This window comes from Podarcis raffonei, chromosome 5, assembly GCF_027172205.1.
Source record: "Podarcis raffonei isolate rPodRaf1 chromosome 5, rPodRaf1.pri, whole genome shotgun sequence".
NCBI lineage: Eukaryota > Metazoa > Chordata > Lepidosauria > Squamata > Lacertidae > Podarcis > Podarcis raffonei.
In genome coordinates this window covers 96,183,066-96,209,661 of record NC_070606.1, presented here as the reverse complement: position 1 = coordinate 96,209,661, position 26,596 = coordinate 96,183,066, and the positions used below count along the sequence as shown (strand labels likewise).

The window sequence follows — 26,596 nt, the reverse complement described above, 5'->3', positions numbered from 1 at the left end:
CTTGCAACAATTGTTTACAGAGACTACCTAGATGTAATGGGAACCTATACGCTGCCAAGCAATTTATTCTTAAATGGAAAAATGTGGATGTTGCATGACACATCTTTGCATATTGATTTAAAAGTGTATTTTTCTACATATGAGCTGTGGATTTGACCTTGCTTTGTTAGAGAGTGTTGGTGCATTTTGAAATACTGTACACCTCCACATAAGCCCGCATTTCCTTTTTTTTAAAATGCTTTTTATTAAGTTTTCCACAAACAACATATAAAACAATTTTTACAATCAACATTTTGTGTCATCTTATTTACACTGCATATATTCACGCCCCGACTTCCTTCCTCCCCTGTTTTGGTTTTCTTAATATATGTCTTCTCTTGTAGTTTCTTATTCACATTCTATACACATCACAGGATTTATGTTAACCCTGCCGTAGTTTTTAAGCTTCTACAGGTAGATCTTATATACACAAATTTACCGCATTCTTCGAACTTTGTCCCTTTTTGGTCTCAAATTCTGTATGTCATTTTAGCTAATTCTGTATATTCAAAAAATTTGGTTTGCCATTCTATTAAAGTTGGGGTCTCCTGTAATTTCCATTTTTGGGCCACAAGTATTCTAGCTGCTGCAGTAGCATATTGAAGTAATTTATGATCTTTTTTTACTTCCTTCCCTATTATCCCTAATAAAAAGATTTCAGGTTTTTTTTTTGGAAATGTATACTTAAAAAGTTTTTTCAATTCATTATATATTAAGTCCCAAAACTTTTTCATCTTTTCGCACTCCCACCACATGTGGTAGAGATCCCCATCTTTTAATCTGCATTTCCAACAGGCTCTATTGTTCAATTTATACATTTTGGCCATTTTGTAACTCTTCTGTTGTTATTGGTTTATTTAATTGTTCTCTTTCTTCCACTGTTATTTGTTTCCCTTTATAATCTTCTCGATATTTTTCTATTTTACTTACTTCCTTATTCTCTTTCTTATATAAGTCTTTATAAGATTCCTGGAAGGCCTTCTTTATTTCTCTCTGATCTTCTACTTGATGTTCTCCAATTTTAATTTTACTTATCACATTCTGCTTTTGTCTTTTTCTTAATTGCCAAGCGAGAAGTTTCCCTACTTTATCAGCCGATTCAAAAAATCACCGCTTCATGTATTTAATTTTCCATTCCACTTCCTGATTTACCAATATTGAAAATTGTGTTTGTAGCATTTTCATTACTTGTTTAGTCTGTTCATCTTTAGGTTTTATAATTAATTTCCTTTCACACTCTTCCAATTGAGCCAAGATCTCTTCTTTTTTCTTTTCCTTCAGCTTTTTCCTGCAATTATTTTGTTGAATCAAGAAGCCTCTCATAAGCCTGCATTTCCATTTGACATTTGAAGCCTCTTAGCAGGCTAAAAAACCTGTCCAGAAATCTGATGGAAGTAGGGTCGACACCTTTGGTCGGGCAAAATATGGGAGAAGTCCAGGCGTGGTGGTGAAATGGGGGCGGAGGGCTAAAAATTACTTTAACTGGTGCAGAATGAAATGACTTCAAAGCAATCCAAAGCAATTCCAATGCTGGTCATACTCATAGAGTAAAGTAAAGGTAAAGGGACCCCTGACTACTTGGTCCAGTCGTGACTGACTCTGGGGTTGCGACGCTCATCTCGCTTTATTGGCTGAGGGAGCCGGCGTACAGCTTCCGGGTCATGTGGCCAGCATGACTAAGCTGCTTCTGGCGAACCAGAGCAGCGCACGGAAACGCCGTTTACCTTCCCGCCAGAGCGGTACCTATTTATCTACTTGCACTTTGACATGCTTTCAAACTGCTAGGTTGGCAGGAGCAGGGACTGAGCAACAGGAGCTCACCCCGTTGCAGGGATTCGAACTGCCGACTTTCTGATCGGCAAGTCCTAGGCTCTGTGGTTTAACCCACAGCGCCACCCGCGTCCCTGCTCATAGAGTAGACCCAATGAAATTTATGGAACTAAGCTAGCAATGCACATTAATTGCAATGACTCCCCACCTGCTGAATTTCTGCCTATCAGAAGGATGGTAAATGTAGAAACCCGGCCAAAGAAGGAAAGAGCTGGAGATAGCAACAAATTCTGTTTCTCTCCCTAACAGAGCTTTGCCTCCAACATCCCTTTCCATATAGCTGTTAATGCTAATTTATTCACACACACATACACACACGCATCATAGTCAGACACACACAACCAATTCTAACAATTGTAGGTGGCATGTGCCATCATAAAACATGCATTTAGTTCTGTGTGTGACAAGGGGTGGGGGGAGAGCATCTTTCCAAAAACTATTAATTGGCAGGATTAATAGAGGACACCTCATATTCACAGGCACCAGAGCTGCTGCTTCTGGGACAAAATGCTAATAACAGAAGTTTGCCTGGTTCCTTCATTATACACCTTTAGGCGCCAAGCAAAAACGTTCCTTTTTAACCAGGCCTTTGGTTGATTTGATTGACATCCTATGTCCTTTTAAAATGTGGTTTTATTTTTGGGGGGCAGGGTTATTGGTTTTGTGGTTTTATACTTTGATTTTGTTCTATGAACCACTCTTAGACCTCCGGGTATAGCGTGGTATATAACTTAATTAATTAAGTAAGTAAGTAAAAAAATAAAAGGCAGTGGACCGAAACAAAGAAAGCCCCCTTCTCGAAATGCCTGGCCACGTGTTTCATCTTACAAATCAAACCAAACACAACACAACACAACACACTCATTACTCAAACTCAGCGGTGGGATCCTGCTCTTTCTCTCTCTGCCCTTTGAAAAGGCTGCTGCTCCACTATTGGCTATCCTGGAGCATCAATCAGCCGGCTATGAAGGGGAGGGTGGCCTCAACTTCCTAAGTACCTACCATGTTTAGTTGTGCATGAGACAAGCAAGTTGGAGTGAGTGTCCAAATGCCCACCTGGCCAACCCCTAGGTATGGTCCTGCCAGCAGGGCTCTTATGGCCCATTAAAAAGTTTTGGAAATAGGAAGGTATCCTGCAAAATGAAAACATTAAAATAAAATAAAAACATTGAAATGAAAACATTAAAAAGTTTTGGAAATAGGAAGGAAATAGGAAGCATGCAAAAATAGGAAGGTAGCCTGCAAAATGAAATAACAACACAGCACTTAAAGCATCATGACATGCTGCTGAACCCCTGTTTCGTATTGCTCAACAGTGGATGGAAACAGGTAGGACAGTTTAGCTAGAAAGATAATATCGTTAGTCTGTTACTTGCAGCAAAACTGTAGGTGGCTTAGAGTTGGAAGAAAACTCAGGCAAATACTTGAGTGGTAGCTCAGTGACTGAGTAAAGTGTTTGGATATATACCAGCAATTCCAAAATCAGCAAATGCTGCATGTGGCCCGAGGAACTTCCAAAACAGGAAATTCATAGGGCCCCTTTCCTTGGTAAAACTGGATGCATGTCAAATGATATATATGTTGCGATAAGGGATGAGGATGTTTCAGAAAGATGCATATGCTAGGGTGAAGCATGCATAAGCATGCATGTATTAGTCAAAGTAACATACAGTGTGGGCAAAACTGCATGCAAGAAATATGCATATTAGGCAAAAATTACAAAGGTGTGGTATATTGGGAGAAATTTGCAGGAAAGTGCTGGTGAATTTTCATGAGGATTTAATTTTTTCCAAGAAATAACTGAGGCAGAAATTTGGGGGACTGAACTGAAGAATGGAAAAATGAGAAAATGAAATGGATAATTTGCTCATCTTTGTGACAGCATGTTTATGCTGGGATAAACTTGCCTGAGCTATAGAACTATTGGAGACATGGAAGTGGACAGGAGGAGAAAACCCCCAGGAATTGTTTTGGTTCTTTATACTAAGTTAATCTAATAAAGTATGTCAGAGAAACAATAATAATAATAAAAAATGCAAGACCTAGGTTTAATATGGGACAAGCAGCTCACCCTACTTAAGGGTTAGTTAAATACAACCCTGATATCTCAGTTTTCTGTTTACAAGAGACGCAAAAACAAAATTCGTATAAAATGAACAAATACTATAAAAAATAACTATTGACGTAACAGAATCCGTAACAGAACAGTAGAGGAAAGGAGGCTAGCAAGAATGACTAGAAAACAAAACCAAGATCCAAAGGCTGTCACAGGACAGAAACATTTTGATTCACTGCAATGGAAACCCAGACTATAATATAATGGGGATAAAACAATTAGCCATCTTGATAACAGTTACAGTCATGAGGGTGTGCTATAAATAGATAATTATAATAAATGCTAGTTAGTTAGAGAGTCAGATGAGTCCACTTTGTCTTTCAAAAGTGGAGTACATAAATAGGTGCTAGCTGGGAAAATGAGAGAGGTGGCGATGTCTCTGATGAACGCAAAATGCCCTCATAAAAAGGGGATTCCTCTCACCCGGCTCTGCCTGGAATAAAGGAAGACCGGACCATGGTGCGAGCATCGGAATCTCTGATTACTCTGGTTCCGCGTAAGATTCTGCGCTTGATGAAACTGCCCTGGTCCCGCAAGCGCTACCCTCCTGGACCCCTTCGACTTCCCATCGTCGGAGGCATGTGGCGGTTTGGGGTCATGCTCTCCCTGGATACGTTAATGAAGGTACTTCTTTCAAAATACTTCTTCAGCTGAAAAACAGGAAGAGCGAAAAGGCATTGCAAATTATTTACTTTATTTGAGAACTGTGGATAATGATTCACCTGTGAAATCTACGGCTTGAGCGTCTCGGCAGATTTTTCTGCCTGCTGTGGCAATTGCAATGTGCTGTGTTAGGCGCTGCATTGTTTAAATTGTTTTTGTTCTTGTTGCTTCTTTCATTTCTTACATATTGAATTTAAATGTAATTCCATAAGATTAAAATTATAATGCAAAAAAATGCACAGTAAGAAATAAAAGAAGGAATACAAATACAATAAGAAATCAAAATTAATATTCAAATCCACAGACATGCTGTGGAGCATATTAACGCAGCTTGTGGTGGCCATGGACCATATCTGGGAATGCTTGATCTATGGGCCTTTTAAGAATTTATGTGCAGAAGAAATCCTTGAAACAATATATTTTTGGTCATCTCTCCAACAAAACTACTGATCATATTAAAGGTTAGTGTGTATCCTATCAGAAATTTAGTTACACAGTTCTCAATCCAATTAGTTTTTCAGGGTTTTTTTCCAGTAATTCCAGCCAATTAGTCAAGAATTCTCTTCTGCTTGGTCACATCGCCAATGAAAATTATTTTTCTTTTTTTATAAAAATTAACCGATTGTGAAATAACTGGGTGAATGGCCATATTCATTATCTCATATAAAAGTTTGTGATATTCTACCCATCGATGGATGTGGAAACAAATAAAGAGACCTCAGTGGAACAAATACCAACCTCTTGCCTTTGAGAGAGAGACCTGACTCTTTGGGAGCAGGTGAGAATCTTGTGGTTGAAGGGAAGCCTGTCTGAGCAGGTGCAAAAAAGTTATTTAAGGCCATGTGCTAACTGCAGAAATACCTTTTATCATCTTAATTTGATATGTCACCTTCTTAGAAAGCCACTGTCTCAAGGCAGAGATCTATAGTGTTCTGTCCTCAAGGAGTGACAACCACAAAGTGCTTTACGTGAGACTGCAGCTAGAATGGTGACTGGCAGTGGCCGCCGACACCATATAACACCGGTCCTGAAAGATCTTCATTGGCTCCCAGTACGTTTCCGAGCACATTTCAAAGTTTTGGTGCTGACCTTTAAAGCCCTAAACAGCCCTGTATCCCTGAAGGAGCGTCTCCACCCCAATTGCTCAGCCCGGACATTGAGGTCCAGCGCCGAGGGCCTTCTGGCGGTTCCCTCACTGTGAGAAGTGAGGTTACAGGGAACCAGGCAGAGGGCCTTCTCGGTAGTGGCACCCACCCTGTGGAATGCCCTCCCATCAGATGTCAAAGCGATAAACAACTACCTGACATTCAGAAGACATCTTAAGGCAGCCCTGTTCAGGGAAGTTTTTAATGTGTGATATTTTAGTGTATTTTTGGTTTCTATGGAAGCCGCCCAGAGTGGCTGGGGAAACGCAACCAGATGGGCGGGGTACAAATAAATTATTATTATTATTATTATTATTATTATTATTATTATTATTATTGATTCAAAAGCTTCAGCTAACATTGCAGCACCCCCCCCCCCAAGTATGGCTTCTTATATATCCAAAAATGGCACCACCCATGAACCGGACAGTGGTTCTGCAAGCTCAAGAAAATCCTAGGGTTTGCAGAAGTGCACAAAAAACCCTTTAGAAAATGCATTAGGCTGTGTGGAGGACACACCCCAAAATGTCACACTGAGGGCTGAGAAGTTTTTTTGGGACACAGCCTGCTGGTGGGAGGAGGTGGAAAACCAGCTAGGAGGTGGAATGTTATGAAGCACCCTGATAGTGGTCCTGGCTGACTGACTAGAGCCCTGAATTGCGAGTGACACTTGCCCAGCCCAGACGGCTTACACTGCAAAACTGAAACCACAAAAGATTCAAAAGAAACACAACCTGCAGCCGGCATAGTAGATCATGTTCTATCCATTCCCGGTAACATCCAGCTGGGTGCCCTTACATTATAAGTTCTAAGACTTCCCTGCAGCATTCATTTCTCTCACACACCTTACGGCTCCAACATTTCCTGAGGGATGATTCAAATCAAAATGCCCCTACGAGCCAGTACTTGAAGCTTCCAAAATAACCTGAATATAACTAATCTCTTCTCTCTCTTTTTTTATCTGAATGGCAGTTGGCAAAGCAATATGGGAACATTAGCACTGTATGGATTGGGCCTATACCTGCAGTCATACTGTCCGGCTACAAAGCAGTCAAGGAAGGCCTAATCAACCATTCGGATGATTTTGCTGACCGCCCAGAAACTCCGTTCCTTAAAAGTGCAGCAAAAAATAGGGGTAAGTTCTTGGTTTGAGTAGGAGGTTTTACTAGCCTTTTCTCCAGTGAAGGAAACAAAGGACCCTTCCATATGGGACGTACCATTTCCCCATGGCCGTCTTCTTCTGCAACATGTCATTGATGCAAGAGTAGTGGTGGATTTATACTGGACAATCCACACTGCTTTATTAGTTGTTCTGCTTTCCCAGTGTTACTGCATTATCCAATGAAAGCTGGGCAACTCTCCGCCCGGAACATTTGCGGAATGGAAAGTTACAGGATTTCAGCAGGAAGTAACAGGACATGCACTGATGGGAAAGGGAGCAGCATGGGCCCCTCTAAACAGCCTTTCTTTGTGCATTCAATGATGGTTTGCGCTCTTGATGCTTTTGGAGTAGCCACAAAGAAGCTCTTCTTTCAGTGTTGTTTGTACCTGCAAAGTGTTGGGGCAGTGACTCACTCCCAGTCTGTGCATATCGATTAAAGAGCCGCAGTTCCAAAATGGAACTGGTACTGCAGTGTAAAAAAAGAAGAAGCTAGAACTACTAGCATTGTAACCAGTAAAACTAATGTAAAGAATTCTTTTAACAGTAGTTTTCGCATGCGCTAATTTTCTCTGATTCTTGATGGCCCCAGGTATTTTGCAAACCTTAGGACCCCACTGGGCTTGCTGATACCTCCCTGCTGTTGGCCTCATTTTGGCTCTAGTCCTGTTGGTACTCAGCGCTTGAGTTTGGTAATAGAGGGAGTGATGATGAAGAAGAGTTTGGATGATGAAGGTCTTGTTTCTCATATGCATTTTCTGAAACATTCACTGGTGTCCCACATCAGAGATATAACACTCTATAATGAAAAAAATTGATTCTGCACCAGTCTTCCTGTTCTTAGGTTCTTTAATGCCTCGGCACGGACTGCACTGGTGTTTTCTAGGCTGCTGATGTAATAGCTTTTATATGAATTTTGTAAGCAATAATTTCTCACTGGTCTGTGATGGTTTTAGGTATTGTACTTTCAAACGGTCACACCTGGAAGCAGCAGAGACGGTTCAGCGTGGTTACTATGCGGAAGCTGGGGCTGGGGAAGAAAGGGATGGAGCACCAAATAGAAGAGGAGGCAATTGAGCTTGTGGAGATCTTTGCACGTACAAAGGGTATGTGATAGAAGAAAATGAAGCTAATGCAGGCTGGTTTGTTATCCACCTCTGCCTGAGACAATCTGCGGGTTGGGGCAACTTCCTGGGACTCACAGCAGTAGAGTGGTTCAGTTTTGGAAGCTGAGAGAGAAGAGTCCACTGGCATCCTGTAAACTGGGTAGGGATTGCTTGGGAATACAAATATTTAGCAGCCGCAGTGCAAAGAGTCAGTGCCTAGTTTGCATCCTAAATAAAAAATTGATGGAAAATGATGGATTGCCAAGGTGACAGGACTTGCTGTTGTTTGAGACCATTACATTGTCTGTGAATTGTGCAATTGTCTCACCCTGATTTTATTAAGTAGGCAAAGTGGGTTAAACTGTTTTTTAAACTAAGGAACTTTCTTAATGGTTTCTTTCTTCTTTGGCGATCACTCATCGCTAAGATTGTCTTCCATAAACACGGTTTTAACAATGAGTCCGTAAGTGACTGTGGAGGCCAATTCTGGATCCAAATGTCCTTCCACGATGGGAATATTAGTTTCCGGGCAGGAGCTGATCATGGTGTGGATTGGCCACATGAAAGGAGCAAGAAAGACTGATTTTGAAAAGCTGTTAACTAATCACAATTTCTCCACAATAAGTGTGTGTGTGTGTGTGTGTGTGTGTGTGTGTATATATATATATATATATATATATATATATATATATATATATGTGAGCATTGGATCTCATTAGGATTTCATCTGCAGGGCAGCCATTTGACCCATCTTTACACATCATCAATTCAGTCTGCAACGTGATATGTGCCATGTCCTTTGGATATCGATTTTCTGTTGAAGATAAAGAATTCCTGAGGCTGATAGAAGCCATTCGGATTAGCTTACAGTTTGGAGGCAGCTTCTTTCATGGCGTGAGTAGGTTGAAGCTTAGGCTTGGTGGTGCGCGAGTGGAGGAGAGCATGAGATGGGAGGCCCGTGAACTGTGGTTGCCTACAGTAGACATCAGTTCAAACTGGGATAGCCAGCAATGTCAACTCCAGATGCTGTGGACTACCACTCCCATCGGCCCCAGGCAGCATGGTCAATGATCAGGAATGATGGGAGCTGTAGTCCAAATCATCTGGGCAACACCACACGGGTTACCCCTGCTGCAAGGGATATGTCAGTATACACCAGGGGTCAGCAAACTTTTTCAGCAAGGGGCCGGTCCACTGTCCCTCACACCTTGTGGTGGGCCGGACTATATTTTTTGAAATGAACGAATTCCTATGTGCCACAAATAACCCAGAGATGCATTTTAAATAAAATGACACATTCTACTCATGTAAAAAACACCATGCAGGCCCCACAAATAACCCAGAGATGCATTTTAAATAAAAGCACACATTCTACTCATGTAAAAACACGCTGATTCCTGGACCATCCACGGGCTGGATTTAGAAGGCAATTGGGCCGCATCCAGCCCGCTGGCCTTAGTTTACCTACCCATGGTATACTTACTCTCTCTCTCTCTCTCTCTCTCTCTCTCTCTCTCTCTCTTTAAAAAAGATATGTTGGTTGAGTTTTCAAAAGCAGCAACCTGCAGACAAGACAAGCAATGTGGGAGCAAAGGACAAGAACTGTGTGAAGCACATTATTGCAGTCAGAATAAAACAAATATTTTTTTTATATATAAATATTTATTGGTATTTTCAACAAACATATAACAATCAAAAACAAAAAATAAACAAAAAAAATTCAAAACTTAACAACAATAAAAAAAAGAAAAAACACATAAAGTTTCAGATACTTATTTTCCTTAACCTTATTTCTCAGACCTCCTCACACCTCCCCTTCTTGTATTCCAATTTAAATTGTCAATTCAGCAAATCCTTAACTTATTTCTCCACTTTAACTTGAACATTTGTTCTAACATACTGTTATTTTACTTTACTTCTTTTTTCCATTTCCTCAATTTATTTTTACCAGCCTTATTTCTATTTAATTTAAAAAACCAATTTTACCTTATCTAAATTTACACATCAATACTTATACCTCATTAATTATTCTTAAACCTTTTTCCTAAAGTCGACCGAAATTTCCCTTCCACGATTTTCCCAGTTTCCATACAACTAGCAAAATATAAAAAACAAAACAGATTATATTTATGTACCCTTTGGATTCCCAACCTCCACCCACCCTTTTCCCGGTTCCAGTCCCCAACCAATATCCATCAGTCTTTGTGTTATTTAGCCTGGAGATCTCACGTCCGAGGCCCTTATATCTCTCTCAGTTCCTTTCTGCCGGTCTCTTTGATAGTCCTTGATGTTAAACCCCAAGACTCGGAGAGGCTCCGGCCCAACAGGATCCATATTGCTTCCAGCCAGACCTCCGTACTTGAAAGCAAAGCCTATGGGGTACTCCAACTCTTGTTTCATATTTCTTTCAAATCCACATGTCCCCAAAGCTCCAACTTTCACCTTCAGCAAATTTGTAATCCTCAGGTTCTCAGATCTCCTCCAAAGGAGATCTCTCCATTTTTCAGACTCCCATTCAGGCCAGGTTTTCCACATCAAATTTTTATTATCCTTTTTTGTCATCATGTCAGGCCTCATATTGCAGCTCTCCTTTGACTTCTGCAGAATTCCAGCTCCTCCTTCATTTTCTTCTAAAGCAACATATTGCTCCATCATGTCAAAACTTTCAGTTTCATTTATTTGTTCAGTTGAATGGGCTTCCTGTTTCAAATCCTTATCAGGATCAAAACTGTTATTTACTGTCAAGCGTAGTACTGAAACCTCTGTAGACAAAACATTGAACTGATCTTGTAACTTTCCCAGGAGAACAAATGCTCTGTCCAATTCTACTTGAATTTTCCATCCTCCAGCCATTTTTGTAATGTAATGTCACTAAGACCCCTCTAGGGGGATTTTAGTTCCTTAATATTCCTTTCAGCTCAAAACCAAAAGTCCAGTTATTTTGTATCAGCCCTCCTTATTTTCAGCAAGTTATAACAAATAAACCAGCAGAAGCAACAGAAACAGTGTTCTCCTTTTCCAGCTGACAACTAGCTGACTGACAGCTAACTTGACAGCTGTCAAACTCTTCAATACAGCAGGCTTTCTCACGGGACGTTCCCGGGTCTAGGGGGGGGGTGAAATTTCAGCTCCCAAAATTCTTTTATCCTCCAGTAAATCTTCTTATAATGTCAAAACCGTGAAGTCAAGATCTTATATTAAAAAGCAAAAAACAGATTCTCTCGACCTTAGCTGCCCGATCCTTTGCTTTAGATTGTTTACAAAGAGGGGGGGGGGTGGACTTCCTTTTTAACCCCTCCCCGCTCGTTCCAGATCCAAAAAAAATTTTTTTTTAAAGTTCCAATCTCCGTATTACTCACGGGTTGATGTTTTAAAGTCCAATCGATCCAAAGAAGAAATTGGCGCTCTCTGTCAATGGCTTGCGGCTTCACTCCGTAGACGAGGGAGTACTCTCAGCACCACGCCTCACCCCGTCCCCGTTCCGAAGCCTTTAAAAAAGGCTCCTTCACGGATTGGGGGGGCGCAAATGGTGCCCGCCGAGTCTCTGTGTTCACAGGCTTTCGCGCCTGTGATTTTAAGGGTCTCCGCTTCGCCGCAGCGGCCAGACCCAGACGCTATGGAGCCGATTCCCTCCGGAGCTCGGAGGGAATCCGCCATTAAACAATGGCGCCAACCCGGAAGTCCTCAGAATAAAACAAATAAAGGTTCAGTAAAAGTAAAGGTAAAGGTAAAGGGACCCCTGACCATTAGGTCCAGTCGTGAGCGACTCTGGGGTTCCAGCGCTCATCTCACTTTACTGGCTGAGGGAGGCGGCGTACAGCTTCCGGGTCATGTGGCCAGCATGACTAAGCCGCTTCTGGCGAACCAGAGCAGCGCACGGAAACACCGTTTACCTTTCCACTGGAGCGGTACCTATTTATCTACTTGCACTTCGACGTGCTTTCGAACTGCTAGGTGGGCAGGACACTCTTGCAAAATGGTTCAGTACACTCTTGCAAATGCCATGATAAAATAGATTCCACGAAGGGACATTTTGGAAGGAACTAGCACATATTGATAAGGAAGCCTCACCATACAGACATGGTCAGAGGCAGCAAATACTTCTGAAGACAGCAGGTTCTTCTTTATGCTCCAATATATACATCTTTGCAAAGCAAATTTTACACTGTTTTCACTAATATATACACTTCTTATGTGCCCGTTACCCTAGCATATGCATTTTTCACACATTGCTTTCCTGGAGAGCTGCACTATAAAGATCAGAGGAGTGCAGATTTCAAAGTGTGGCTCTGTTCCTGTTCCTGTATTGTTTCAGAAAGTTCAGGCCAGAAAGTTCACTTATAAATGTGAACAATACTGAATTTCTCCTCCATCTCACCTTTCAGACACTCAGGGTGAAATTTCTAGCTCTCAAGAACAAGCCAAAGCATGAGGTTGGAGTTGACTTGTGGGTTGTGTTGCTGATAGGATGTGCCTTTTCTTTTCTTGTAGCTCTATGAAATTCTCCCGTTTGTCATGAAATTTCTCCCGGGGCCTCACAAAACTGCATTGTCCTCCATGGAGATGGTCTTTTCATTTGCGAAGAACGAGATAGCGAAGCACAAGGAAGACCAGACCGTGCATGAGCCAATAGACTTCATTGATTTCTATCTATCTCAGATGGAGAGGGTAAGGAACTGCTTTGTGGGTGAATGCTTCTTCTTCAATGAATCGTTGCATTCTCTGTTACGATCGAACAATAACATCTGCGGGACCACTGAGAATCCCCCCCCCCTTATTAGTCAGCTGCCGTGCAGTGAAATGGTTGGGGAAAGTAAATCTTTTCATATCCGTGACAGTCTAGGACAGGCCTCCTCAACCTCGGCCCTCCAGATGTTTTGAGACTACAGTTCCCATCATCCTTACCTTACCTTACCTTTCTCGTCGTGACCTGGCCACAGTGATCCATGCGACGGTCACCTCCAGGCTTGATTATTGTAACTCGCTCTACGCGGGGCTTCCCTTGAAGCTGACCCAGAAACTCCAGCGGGTGCAGAATGCCGCGGGGAGGCTCCTTACGGGGTCCTTGCCGCGGGGTCACATTCACCCGGTGCTTTACCAACTGCACTGGCTCCCGGTGGAATACAGGGTCAGGTTTAAGGTGCTGGTTTTGACCTTTAAAGCCCTATGCAGCCTAGGTACCTACAGGACCGCCTCTCCTGGTATGCCCCACGGAGGACCTTAAGGTCCACAAATGACAACATTTTGGAGGTCCCAAGTCGCAAGGTGGTTAGGTTGGTCTCAACTAGGGCCAGGGCCTTTTCAGTACTGGCCCCGACTTGGTGGAATGCTCTGTCACAAGAGACTAGGGCCCTGCGGGACTTGACATCTTCCCGCAGGGCCAGAGCTGTTCCGCCTGGCCTTTGGTTTGGACTCAGTCTGACCCTTAGGTTTTCCCTCCCCTTATAGTTTTGATCTGTGGGATCCTTTTAAAATGAGGCTGCATTTTAAATTGCATTTTAACCTGTATTTTAAATTGTTTTTCCCCCCTATTATGATTTTACTGTAATTCTACTGGTGTTATCTGCCCTGAGCCCAGCTCTGGCTGGGGAGGGCGGGGTAGAAATAATAATAATAATAATAATAATAATAATAATAATAATAATAATAATTATTATTATTATTATTATTATCCCTGACCTACAATTCCTGCTAGCTAGGGATCATGGGAGTTGTAGGCCAAAAACATCTGGAGGGCCAAGGTTGAGTAAGCCTGGTATAGGAACATAATAAGAGCTGCTGGATCAGGCCAGTGGCCTCTCTAGTCCAACATCCTGCTTTCACAGTGGCCAACAGGATGCCTGTGGGAAACTAGCAAGCAGGATTCTAGCACAAGAGAAACTCTCCCCTCCTGCAGTTTCCAGCAACTGCGATTCAGAAGCATTGCTGCCTCCGAGGCACAGCATAGACATCCTGGCTAGCAGCTGTTCATAGTGCTCTTTTAAAGCCATCTAGGTTGATGGCAATTGCTCCCTCCTGTGAGAGGGAGTGCCATAGCTTACCTGTGTGCAGAGGCTGGGAGGCCACCTGCCATGCATGATCTCGTTGAGATTCCTGCATTGCAGGGGGTTGGACTAGATTCTCACAATAAGAATGGGGTTTTCCTTCCAGACTGTCATTGGTTTTTTTTGGATGGGATTCAATCACAATCCCATCTCTTGCGGGGGCGCAGTTAGTGCCAGCACCGTCTGTTAAGAGTTTGGGTGTAATCTTCGACACTTCCCTTTCCATGGAGGCGCAGATTGCAGCTACAACAAAGGCGGCATTTTTTCATCTCCGCCAAGCTAAACAGTTGGCTCCTTACCTCTCTCGCCCTGACCTAGCCACTGTGATCCACATGGCGGTCACCTCCAGACTGGATTATTGTAACTCGCTCTATGTGGGGCTGCCCTTGAGACTGACCCAGAAACTCCAGCTGGTGCAGAATGCTGCAGAGACTCCTTATGGCAGGGGTGTCAAACTCAAATTCATCGGGGGGCCGCATCAGCAGTTTGGTCACCCTCAAAGGGCCGGTTGTTCAGGCAGCCGTTGAATCTGTCACATCACAGGATGGCATGCGCTCAATATAAAAACAAGTGGAGGTTTCCTGAATGCATGTAAAGTGGAAGTTTCCTGTGTAGAACGGCCGGCGCCACTAGAGGGCAGACGTTCTCTGGCTTGTAGGCTGCCGCGCATGTGCTGAAGAGGCAGCTTTCTTGTGTCCCCCCCCCCAAAAAAAGCAAGAATAAAAGGTGAAGGCTGGGGGCCGCCGGCGGCTACACGGGCCACATGACAAGGTCTGGCGGGCCGGATTCGGCCCGCGGGCCTTATGTTTGACACCCGTGCCTTACGGGGTCCTCGCTGTGAGATCACATTCACCGGGAATTATACCAGCTGCACTGGCTCCCGGTGGAGTACAGGATCAGGTTTAAGGTGCTGGTTTTAACCTTTAAAGCCCTATACGGCCTAGGACCCTCGCACCTACGGGACTGCCTCTCCTGGCCTCTCCTGGTATGTCCCACAGAGGAATTTACAATCTTCAAACAAAAACATCTTGGAGTTCCCAGGCCACAGAGAGGTTAGGCTGGCCTCAACTAGAGCCAGGGCTTTTTCGGCTGTGGTTCCAGTCTGGTGGAATGCTCTGCCACAAGAGATTAGGGCCCTGCGGGACTTGACATCTTTCCGCAGGGCCTGCAAGACAGAGCTGTTCCACCAAGCCTTTGGCCAGGGCACAGCCTGACTCCCTCCTTTGGCAATCTACCCAATGGTTGCCTTCAATTTGATTTGAAGTTATTTTTTAATGAAATGATTTTAAAATGTTGTCTTATTTTATTGTGGTTAGCCGCCGTGAGCCCGGCTTCAGCTGGGGAGGGCGGGATATAAATAAAATTTTATTATTATTATTATTATTATTATTATTATTATTATTATTATTATACAAGCAAGTTTAGGGTGCACGATTATAGATAATTGTTGGAGGTTTTGAACAATGATCTACTTTCCCCCCAAAGATACGGAAAGTGACAGGGAATTGCATTTGGAAGTGCGGGGTAACAATTGCTTGGATGCAACAGCATCTAACCTCCTCACAAACAAATCAGGATGAATGCTCAAGGAGCAGGTCATCTGGAAACTGATGGAGGTAAGTCTTAGTTGATTAACTGTATGCACTTATGTTGATTAATCAATAAAATTTACGTACGTAAATGCAAAAGACAATAGTTTTGAAGCAAAAAGTATACTTTTCTGATTTAGCACATCTGTGTCACAGCAGGCATAATCTCAGGAAAGGCACACCCTCATTTAAAGAGGCACTTCGCTGCCTGCAATTTTTATTAATACTTGTATATTATATGGAAGGCCCATTTTCCAGGGCTTATACTGGTGTAAGATCCACTGGTTTTATCTTAGCCAGCTGGGGCCTGTGAGTCACTGTGAACTGAATCTAACCTCCGCTATTGCTTACAACAGAACAAGGATGACCCCTATTCTACTTTCAATGAAGACAACCTGGCTCAGTGTATTTTTGACCTCTTTATCGCTGGAACAGAGACAACTGCTACCTCTCTGCAATGGGCGCTGCTCCTCATGGTGACACATCCAGATATTCAAGGTGAGAAGGAACTGTGCAATGGCAGCAAGAGGCCATTTTGACCTCTTGATCTTGGACCTGAATTTCTCTCAGATTGGCCCCCATCCAGCCCATTACTACTTCCGGGCAAACACCTTCAAAGCCTCTCTTGATTCAGATGGAATGGAGAGACAGAGCTGTGTGTCACCAGCATACTGACAGCACCATGCTCCAGATCTCTGGAAGATCTCGGCAGATCTTGCTGCAAGAGGCTACCCTTCTGAAAATCATTATTCCGGTTTTCCACCCCAGCAGGTCTAGGTGGAATACTTTCCTGTGGAACAAATATCCCTTAATGATTGCTCGACTTGTTTAACTTGAGATGCCTCAACCGAAACAAAACTTAATTCTCCACCATTTTCCTCAGAGAAAGTCTACCAGGAGATGGATGATGTTTTCGGTTCGTCTCACTCAATCCGCTACCAAGATCGGAAGAAGCTGCCCTACACCAATGCTGTGATTCACGAGATCCAGCGTTCAAGATATATCTTATTATTTGGGGTTCCAAGGCAAACCGTGAAGGACGTGAACTTGCACGGTTTTCACATTCCAAAGGTACAGACGATTGTAACAGCTGCATTTCTATAGCCCAGGGGGAAGGCAAATTCCCTTGCAGTGCAAATTCTGAAGAAAGTAACTAAAGCTCCTTCCATTTCCAAAAAAGAGAGGGGAGTTCATGCAGGGACATCTTGCGCTGTGTCCTCCAGATGTGGACCACAACTCACATTATACGTGACCCCCATCATTGATCTATGTTAGCAGGGGCTGTTGGGAGTTGTAATCCGCAGCAGGAGCGGTTGGTGAGCAGAGGTGCAGCTGTACACCTAGCCTCCCAGCAGCAGAGTTGCTCCTGCTTCCTGGGAGGAAGAGGGATGAGATGACAGGGGAGATAGCATCTGCACAGGCACATTGGAGGGAGTGCCCCAGAAACGCACAGGATCGCTTCTGCGGAGCTTCTTCACAATTTGCATCCTTCCATCAGCACTCAAGACTTTTAAATTCATGAAATGCAAATCTGAAAATTCATCATTTATTAAAGAAAGAAAATGCAATTCTTCAGTTCCAGCAGAATGAAGCTTATATGTAAAGATTAGTGGATATAATAAAAATAATAATAATGATGATGATGTTTATACCCCGCCCATCTGGCTGGGTTTTCCCAGCCACTCTAGGTGGCTCCCAACAGATTAAAAACAGAATAAATCATCTAACATTAAAAACATCCCTAAACAGGGTTGCCTTCAGATGTCTTCTAAAAGTCAGATAGTTGTTTATTTGCTTGACATCTGGTGGGAGCGTGTGCCACAGGACAGGTGCCACTACCGAGAAGGCCCTCTGCCTGGTTCCCTGTAACCTCACTTCTTGCAGTGAGGGAACTGCCAGAAGGCCCTCGGAGGTGGACCTCACTGAGCGATGGGGATGGAAAAGGGGGGAACTGAAGGACAAAAGTGCAATGTTCTGTTTAGATGACTCCTGAGACAAGTCTTCCTTCCCTGCAGGGGGCTGTGATTGCTCCAGATCTCCGCTCTGTTCTTCTTGATCCTAAGGAATGGGCAACACCTAAAAAGTTCAACCCAAATCATTTTTTGGACGAGGACGGGCAGTTTGTGGACAGAGAAGCATTTCTGCCATTTGGCGCAGGTATGTGCACGAAGCCCCAGCCGTCGCATTCAGGCAACACTTTATTCCATTTTCTTGATGTTTTCTTACCAGATGATTTTCACATTCTGTGTGATCTTCCACACAACATAAATGCCACTTCTGGAGATGTAGCAGAATCTAGTGGAAGTTTAGCGCTCGTTTCAATTTGTTTCCAGAAAGCAACCTGTTCTCAGCTCTGTTAGCACGGAAAATAGAGCTGCAAAATTTGGGGTGCTATTTCAACATACAGTTCTCTCCCACCATTTTCTTTGGTGCATCATGGCAGAACAGAAGCGCACATGCGCCCTAAGGACGAGCATTGGATACAACCCAATAAAAATAGTTATAATAAGTATTATTATTAGTAATAACTAGTATCATTCATAAAAACAATGGTAAGTATTAAATACTACTATTAGCACTACTAGCTAATGAAAGATTAGCTAGCATACAGTTTTAACACGTAATTTTAGTACATATAATTCTTTTTAAATTACTGGTTTGATTCTTTATATTACCTTCATTATGAACCTTGTTTTCCGTGTTTGCTTTTACTGGTATTTTTAATGAACACTTTAGATTGTCTTTTGTAAGCTGCTTAGAGGTATTTCGTTTGAGGAAGCAACTAAAGCAACTTTTACTAGACTCAGGAATTAGGGGAGATTTGGCCTCCCACAAACCCATAACAATACTTAAAAGGGAGATTTAAATAAACACATTACTGAAATAAAATAAGTAACCAGTCCTGATCTCATGCTGAGCCAGGTCTTGGCAGCCCCTGGAATAAAGCCCACTTTCTCAGTGACATCCCCACACCCCAAAGTTGAAAGGGAGGCATGGGGGACTTGGGAATCGTAGAAAGAGGAGTTGCTGCAGGATGCTTTCATAGACTGAATGAGGCCTTGGCCCAGACACCCAGATTCTTTTCTCAGAGTCAAAGCAAATTGGTGCCCTGGATAAATACTCTGGAGTATAGGTGGAATAGCAGATAATTCAGTTCCTGCTTTCCTCTTTTTCCATTTTCCTGCAGGTGCTCGGGTGTGTCCAGGGGAGCAACTGGCAAAGATTGAGCTCTTCATCTTTTTCACCAGCCTGCTGAGAACATTCAGGTTCCAGCTGCCAAAAGGAGTGAGAGGCGTCCACAGGAAGCCTATAATAGGGCTGACAGTCCGTCCTCGCCCCTACAAACTCTGCGCTGTTCCCCGCTGCAGCCACATAAACAATTAGGGGGGCTGATCAACTACTGCAATCTTCTCCTTTAATCACTTCCTGGCATCCTCACATTCTTTCTTGGCTTGCTCAGTTGAGCTTCTCCAATCTCTGATGCCACTGGTTGATAAAAGAATTACCACCAGCGTAGCAAATATTCATTGTTCCTCATTCATTGCTTGTGCACAAGTATCTGGGACCGATTTCTTGCAGTTTTCCTATGTGTTTCAGAGACGGCAAGGGGTTAGCTGAATAAACTATTTGGTCAGATCTGTGTTCTGAGCTATGAGTGTATTATTTGATAAAGGATGAGCTGTTACCTGCCACCCCAATCTCTGTGAGCACTACAAGATTCCGAGGGTTACAGGCACACTTATCAAAGTCTGTGTTCCCTTTTGGGACAACGAGACACAATAGAAACTGTGGTGTCTTTATGATAGATGGTTTATTTTCATGTAAGTACAACCTGAGCCAACGGTGGATAGGTTCCCAGCATTACACATTCCAAGAGGATCTTTTGCTTTTCTCATAGGTGCAGCAGCCAATCTCCTGCTTTCCTATTGGCTGTCATGTTGGATCCCAAGTTGGTAGCACCCATTGGCAGCTTTGCCCCCCCCTCCCCGCCTGCTTGCCAAACTGCTTGCAAAATGCAAGTATTTTCCTTTAGCTTATATCACTGCCCACCAGGGACTTCCCCTTCCCTTGCTTGTAGCTGCAAACAGACCTAGAGGGGTTTTCCTTTTGCCCACATCAGGCCAACACCATTCCCGAAACTTAACTCTGCTTTTGTCTCTGCTAACCACCCCCTGAGTAAGCGGATGTTCTTCTCTGGAAGATCTCCAGAACTCATCTCTATTGTGGCCACCTAGCAGCCTGATGTGCAATTAGAGCTACATCAGCAGTTCTAATCATTTATGTCCCTATACAACTCATAGCCACTGCGGCTTTAAACTCGTTCATTTCCTGTTGATGGAAAAGCTGTTGATGTTACGGATGACCTGACCTGCTCCTATGGATCAGATAAAAAACTAAAAAACTGATCAAGCTGGCCGTAATGAGGTCACCACAGGTGTCCTGTACTAGCCTACACATAAAATCTTCTTCACAATTTTCTATTTCCTTCTGGAAATAGCCCTTTTGAAAATAGCAGGAGTAGCAAGAAGGAGCAAATAATTTACTCGATGAATATTGAAGAAGGCAAGCTGCCACCTGGTGTATACAAAGTACAAAACTGTGTTTACTAACCACAAAAATGGGTTGTTCCACTGCCCTCAGAAGCTTGGGGTGGTGGCAGCCCAGGAAAGGCATTATTTGTAGCGGCCCCTAAGTTGTAGAACTCCCTCCCACCTCTTTACCCTAGTTTTTGATACGCGAGATGCGTATATTTTTAGAACCCACCTTATTTTTATAATGTAAAGTTGTTTTTCTGGGGAAACCCAGCCAGATGGGTGGGGTATAAATCATCATCATCATCATCATCATTGTGTAATATTGCATTTTAACATTAATATTGAGTTTTAATTGTTGTAACCCAACTTTGGAATAAATTATCTCCAGTTTAATTGCTGGATCTATGAGAGAATGGGTTGCTATCAACCTCTGCCTGCTGACAAGTTTGAACAGAGTGTGTGTCTCCTTTTGTTTCTTCAGGGTGAAACATTACATTGCATTTTGTTTTTCAGTCACATAATGACAAGTATGATGGAGGGCTGTCAGTGATTGCTTACTACCCACATGGATGGAAGCTGGGCTTCTGCCTCAGTGGAATCCACGTCAAGGCCAGCAAAGAGGGGGAGTGCTGCATCTTACACACACACACACACACACACACACACACACACACACACACAGAGAGAGAGAGAGAGAGAGATAGAGAGAGAGAGAGAGAGAGAGAGAGCCCATGCCCCACTATCAACATGAGCAGAAATGGGCAAATCTGTCCATTTTGGATTATGGTTAGGATGGTGCTGTTAGTTACTATATGCTCTTTCACCACCTGCAAACTGTGTTAAAGGGAATTTTACAGGCTAGGTTGCTTCTGCCATCTAGGGTTGAAACTCGGTTACTTAACTGAGCCCCAGTGCTAAACACAATTCCTAACAGGGTGAAGGTTTAATCCCAGGTAAACTCACTTGAAGACCAGCTGCATTAAGGATGCACTTCTTATTTGTAATTGCCGTCCTCACCAGCCTCATACGTGTGCCACCATTGCATAAGGTTATGTGGGCAGGAGTGATTTTATCCCACAGTAACTGCATGTTCTTACACAAGTCTACTTATAATCATAGTATTGTAGAGTTGGACAGGCCCCAATAAGTAGGTTTACTTCCTGATATGTCTAGATATAGGTAGGTAGCTGTGTTGGTCTGCCGTAGTTGAAACAAAATAAAAAACTTCCTTCCAATAGCACCTGAGAGACCAACTAAGTTTCTTATTGGTATGAGCTTTTGTGTGCATGCACACTTCTTCAGATACACCAGGAGTGTGCATGTACACGAAAGCTCATACCAATAACAAACTCAGTTGGTCTCTAAGGTGCTACTAGAAGGAATTTTTAATTTTGCTCCTGATAAGTGTGTAGGATTGCAGCCTAATTGGGTGTGTCTTAAACAGGACACAGAACAACAAAACAAAACCACCCATCCCTTTTTAAGCCAGCTCCCCCCACCCCATTACAGTGGTCAGGCTGTCCTGGTCCAGCTGGTAAAAAGCACTCCTAGCCACTGAAGGAGCATATCCACCCACATTGTTCAGCCTGGACACTGAGGTCCAGCTCCAAGGGCCTTCTGGTGGTTCCCTTACTGTTGGAAGTGAAGCTACAGGGAAACAGGCAGAGGGTCTTCTCGGTAGTGGTGCCCGCCCTGTGGAATGCCCTGCCTTCAGATGTCAAGGAGATGAGTAACTATACAGTGGTACCTCGGGTTAAGAACTTAATTTGTTCTGAAGGTCTGTTCTTAACCTGAAGCACCACTTTAGCTAATGGGTCATCCTGCTGCCACTGCGCCGCCGCTGCACAATTTCTGTTCTCATCCTGAAGCAAAGTTCTTCACCTCTAGACTATGAACCTGCTATTTCAAGGGTAGTACATCCCCATGCAAAGAAGGCAATGGAGCAATTATCTGGACCACCTACTTTCAGGAAGCACCTGCTCACAGAGCCTCAGTTTTGCCAGGTTTCAGAGTCAGGGCTTATCCACACTTACCTTTCCTCTGTTCCTTCCAGGCTCAGCCAGCGCTCTGCAGCTTTCCCTATCAAAATCCACTCCTTAAAGCGCAACCAGAGTGAACGGCAGTCTGCAGAGAACCTAAATTGACATTTCCTCTGACCAAGCGCTAAAGAGCGGTCCCTGGCTGATGAATATAGATAATAAAAATAATAAATTTTTATTTATACCCTGCCCTTCCCTGTTTAAAAACCAGGCTCAGGGCAGCTAACATCAAATATATAACATTGATTAAAATGCAACTTAAAAACAGCATAAAATGCAACATAAATGCAGCATCAATGTCAATAAAATTCAAAAATTCAGGGGTCATTTTGGGGAGAGAAAAAACCCCCAGTCAGTAAATATCAAATGATACCAGGGCTAACTGGCCAAGTTGGTCCTACTAGGGCCGGCAAGGAGACCAGGGAAGAGTTCAAATGTGGGGTCACCTAAAGACAACTTGGTCAGGCCCTGATTGTCTTCCTTCACTCTATTTCAGTCTCTGTATCACCGCCCCATAGCCCCAAATAATTGCATCTGTACCCTTAAGGTGTATGAGGTGTGAGGGGAGAGGTAGTACCTTTGGTGGGGAACACACATGCTCATGTTACGAAAAAGGAGCAATGCAGAAGCGAGCTCCAGGTGGCTGGAAAGCCAAACAGGATGTTGACGTTATGGGACTGTACTGTGGGAACAAAGGGACAGTCTATTCTGTGCACTGAGCACCGGATGTTAGCTCAGAGTGTCACATGACCCTGTACTGGAAGTACATGGGTGGGGTTTTTCTCTCTCTGCTGTTGATGATGAGAGAGTGCAGTCACGATTTCTCTGTACTGCTGGAACGACAGAAATAAAGGCATGTAAATACATTTCTGTCTGTCTCTCTCCCCTCCCTGGTAGGGGAGGGGTGGTGTGTTCTTCTCACGTTAGAGGAGGATCGCCGATTGAGAGCTTGCCTGCGCCTGCTGGAGAATGCAGCCAGGGAGGTCAACAAGGTTTTAAGCCGGGCACCTGGAGGGTGGCCAATTCCTCTGACTTTTGGCTTGAAAATCAACAGCTCACACCTGTAGTTCCTAGAAGCTTCTTAGAAGCTGTCAGCAGCCACACCTCTGGAAACGGCTTTGACTGGATGGCACAACTGTTGAGTGATTTCTTGCCCAGATAAGCCTGGCATCCGGCCCGCTTCCAAAGCTGCGCCAGGCCTCTGCATCGCAGTCTGCATTCCAAAGCTCTGAGCAATAGCAGAGTCTGGCATCATTCAGAGAAATCAGCTTCTGTGCTTCAGTGTGCATAAACAGAGTCTCACACAGAGGTGTTGTTTAGTCGTTTAGTCGTGTCCGACTCTTCGTGACCCCATGGACCAGAGCACGCCAGGCACTCCTGTCTTCCACTGCCTCCCACAGTTTGGTCAGACTCATGTTTGTAGCTTTGAGAACACTGTCCAACCATCTTGTCCTCTGTTGTCCCCTTCTTCTTGTGCCCTCAATCTTTCCCAACATCAGGGTCTTTTCCAGGGAGTCTTCTCTTCTCATGAGATGGCCAAAGTCTTGGAGCCTCAGTTTCACCACCTGTCCTTCCAGTGAGCACTCAGGGCTGATTTCCTTAAGAATAGATATGTTTGATCTTCTTGCAGTCCATGGGACTCTCAAGAGTCTCCTCCAGCACCATAATTCAAAAGCATCAATTCTTTGGCGATCAGCCTTATTGATGGTCCAGCTCTCATTTACATACATCACTACTGGGAACACCATAGCTTTAACTATACGGACCTTTGTCGACAAGGTGATGTCTCTGCTTTTTAAGGTGCTGTCTAGGTTTGTCATTGCTTTTCTCCCAAGAAGCAGGCGTCTTTTAATTTCATGACTGCTGTCACCCCTTCATGGATCACTGCCTTGCCGTGGCAAAGGGGCTTGAATAACTCAGAAAAACTATGAGCTATGCCATGCAGGGCCACCCAAGATGGACAGGTCATAGTGGAGAGTTTTGACCAAACGTGATCCACCTGGAGCAGGAACCGGCAAGCCACTCCAGTATCCCTGCCAAGAAAACTCCATGGACAAAAACACACAGAGGTACTAAAAACTAAAAGCAGTTTATTTACAGCAGAACTATCCATTATCTAGCACAGTATGGAGCATCTTGAAACATGTCTGCTCCACATGAAAACGAAAGAAGAATAGAACAAAGGACTGAGACTCTTGGAAGTGTCGCAGAGTCTCTCCGCCCCACAGTAGGCAGGACGCACACTCTGAGCTGTTTAACCCTGTAAGCTCAGGTTTTCCTCACAGGTGAGGGAGCTGATGAGTCTCAAATTCTCAGTGAGTTAGGGACTTCCCCAGCATGCGAAGGCAAACTCTGACGGATTGAGCGAATAAAACCAAGAGTGGGTCCAATGGTCCTGAAGGCAGTTTCTGCAGATGCTGTAGAGGGAAGTGAGAGGCAGATGGGGCTTGTCAACCAGGAAAGGTAGCCCACCTAGGAGAAAGAACTCTGACGCTAAACCTCCACTGCCTTGTGGGATATCTTCAGAAGAAAAGGCTAAGAAATCTTCTTCTTTCTTCTTTGGTGATTACTCATCGCTGAGTAAGATTGTCTTCCATAAACACGGTTTTAACAATGAGTCCGTAAGTGACTATGGAGGCCAATTCTGGATCCACATGTCCTTCCACAGTGGGGACATTGGTTTCCGGGCAGGAGCTGATCACGGTGCGGATTTGCCAAGGGTGCCTTCCTCTAAGGCTAAGGAATAAAACCTACACAAATCCAGAGTGGAGTCCCTAAGATGGTTGGATGGCACCTTGTACTCCTATCTCTTGCAACTCCTGCAGCCAAGCTGGTGTCAAATGTATGGTTCTGCTTTCCTTTGGACCACACCAGTGAGGCTGTCATCTGGGCAGGCCAGGACCTCCATACATGCTTTCAGAATATACTTTCATGAAGGTACATCTTTTTAAACTGTTTATCGTCTGAATAAGCTGTCGTCAAAACCAATTTCTTTTATTTATTTCTAAAAAATATTTATATACCATTCAACAGTTAAAAACAAAATGAAAAACCAGAGCAGTTTACAAAGATTATATATAAAATCATATAATAAAAAAGTTTTAAAAATGTTAAAACTAGAAATCAGGCAACTATTGTGGAAAGATGTGTTCTTAATTGTCTGCATAAGCCTTTTCAGCAGGTGTTTAAACTGTGTTGCACAGCTGATGTTCTTTGCATGGTCATCTGTCCAGTCATTAATTAAGTAATTAAAATTATGGGTGGCGCTGTGGGTAAAACCTCAGTGCCTATTACTTGCCGATCGTATGGTCGGCGGTTCGAATCCCCGCGGCGGAGTGAGCTCCCGTCGTTCGGTCCCAGCTCCTGCCCACCTAGCAGTTCGAAAGCACCCCTAAGTGCAAGTAGATAAATAGGTACCGCTTTATAGCGGGAAGGTAAACGGCGTTTCCGTGCGCTGCACTGGTGCTGGCTCACCAGAGCAGCTTCGTCACGCTGGCCACGTGATCTGGAAGTGTCTTCGGACAGCGCTGGCTCCCGGCCTCTTAAGCGAGATGAGCACGCAACCCCAGAGTTGGTCACGACTAGCCCGTACGGGCAGGGGTACCTTTACCTTTAATTAATAATATTAATTAATTAATAATATCAATTAATCAATAATATTAATTCTGCTGGGTCTGCTCTGGGTAAGTGTTCATGGAATACAACTTGTGGGTTCTGCATGTGAGCTGAGTGCACTGTGGAAACATTTCAGAGTATCCTTTCCCAACCTGGAGCCCTTGGTTCCCATTGAACTAAGGGGGCTGTACTGAAGCTAACTCAGGATGCCTGGAGAGCAAAAGGCTTATAAAGAATTTTTGTAAAAATACATAGAATTCCATTTCTAAATGAACTAAAACGAGCCCTCAGTGGATGCCCCAGAGACACACAAATGCATTCGTATTTCGTAGACCTGCTAGTTCCAGAAGTTCCTTGTGATTTCTTGAAGGAAGTGTACTTTCCGTGTACAAATCATAACTGAATGCTAAACTGGAAAATGAAAATGAGGCTACAATCCTAAGTGTGTTATACTTGAAAGCTAACTTCCACAAGATTGTCAGTGTTTGTAAAAAACAACAACAAAGGTTCTTACATCCCTTTGTCGCCTCAGCCTGGTCCTCGGACCCTTGTCGGCATAAAAGAGTCCACGAGAAGAGTATCCTTGCAGAGTACTTTCTGCTTTTATTCTTAAAAGTCTTTCTGCAAAAGCGACTGACCAACTGTACACACATCAACACTACCAGCTTTCACCAACCAACCAACCAACCAACCAACCAACCAACCAACCCCAACTA

At 43.7% G+C, this 26,596-nt stretch overlaps 1 protein-coding gene across 1 annotated transcript; it reads left to right on the top strand.

The window, feature by feature from the left end:
• The first annotated feature begins 4,290 nt into the window (after positions 1 to 4,290).
• Positions 4,291 to 19,309, top strand: LOC128413478 (cytochrome P450 2J2-like). The gene is made up of 10 exons (XM_053387477.1): positions 4,291 to 4,634; positions 5,546 to 5,616; positions 6,766 to 6,928; positions 7,909 to 8,058; positions 8,792 to 8,952; positions 12,550 to 12,726; positions 16,048 to 16,189; positions 16,575 to 16,762; positions 17,707 to 17,848; positions 18,879 to 19,309. The coding sequence occupies exons 1-10, from the start codon at positions 4,442 to 4,444 to the stop codon at positions 19,073 to 19,075; spliced, it is 1,584 nt and encodes a 527-aa protein (XP_053243452.1). The 5' UTR covers positions 4,291 to 4,441; the 3' UTR covers positions 19,076 to 19,309.
• The last annotated feature ends 7,287 nt before the right edge of the window (positions 19,310 to 26,596 follow it).

Bases quoted from the DNA above. Each gene is read 5' to 3' on its own strand.
- LOC128413478 (XM_053387477.1), top strand. From the start codon at position 4,442: ATGGTGCGAGCATCGGAATCTCTGATTACTCTGGTTCCGCGTAAGATT. The intron at 12,727-16,047 runs GTAAGGAACTGC...TGCTTACAACAG, and splicing joins ATCTATCTCAGATGGAGAGG to AACAAGGATGACCCCTATTC. The intron at 16,190-16,574 runs GTGAGAAGGAAC...CATTTTCCTCAG, and splicing joins GACACATCCAGATATTCAAG to AGAAAGTCTACCAGGAGATG.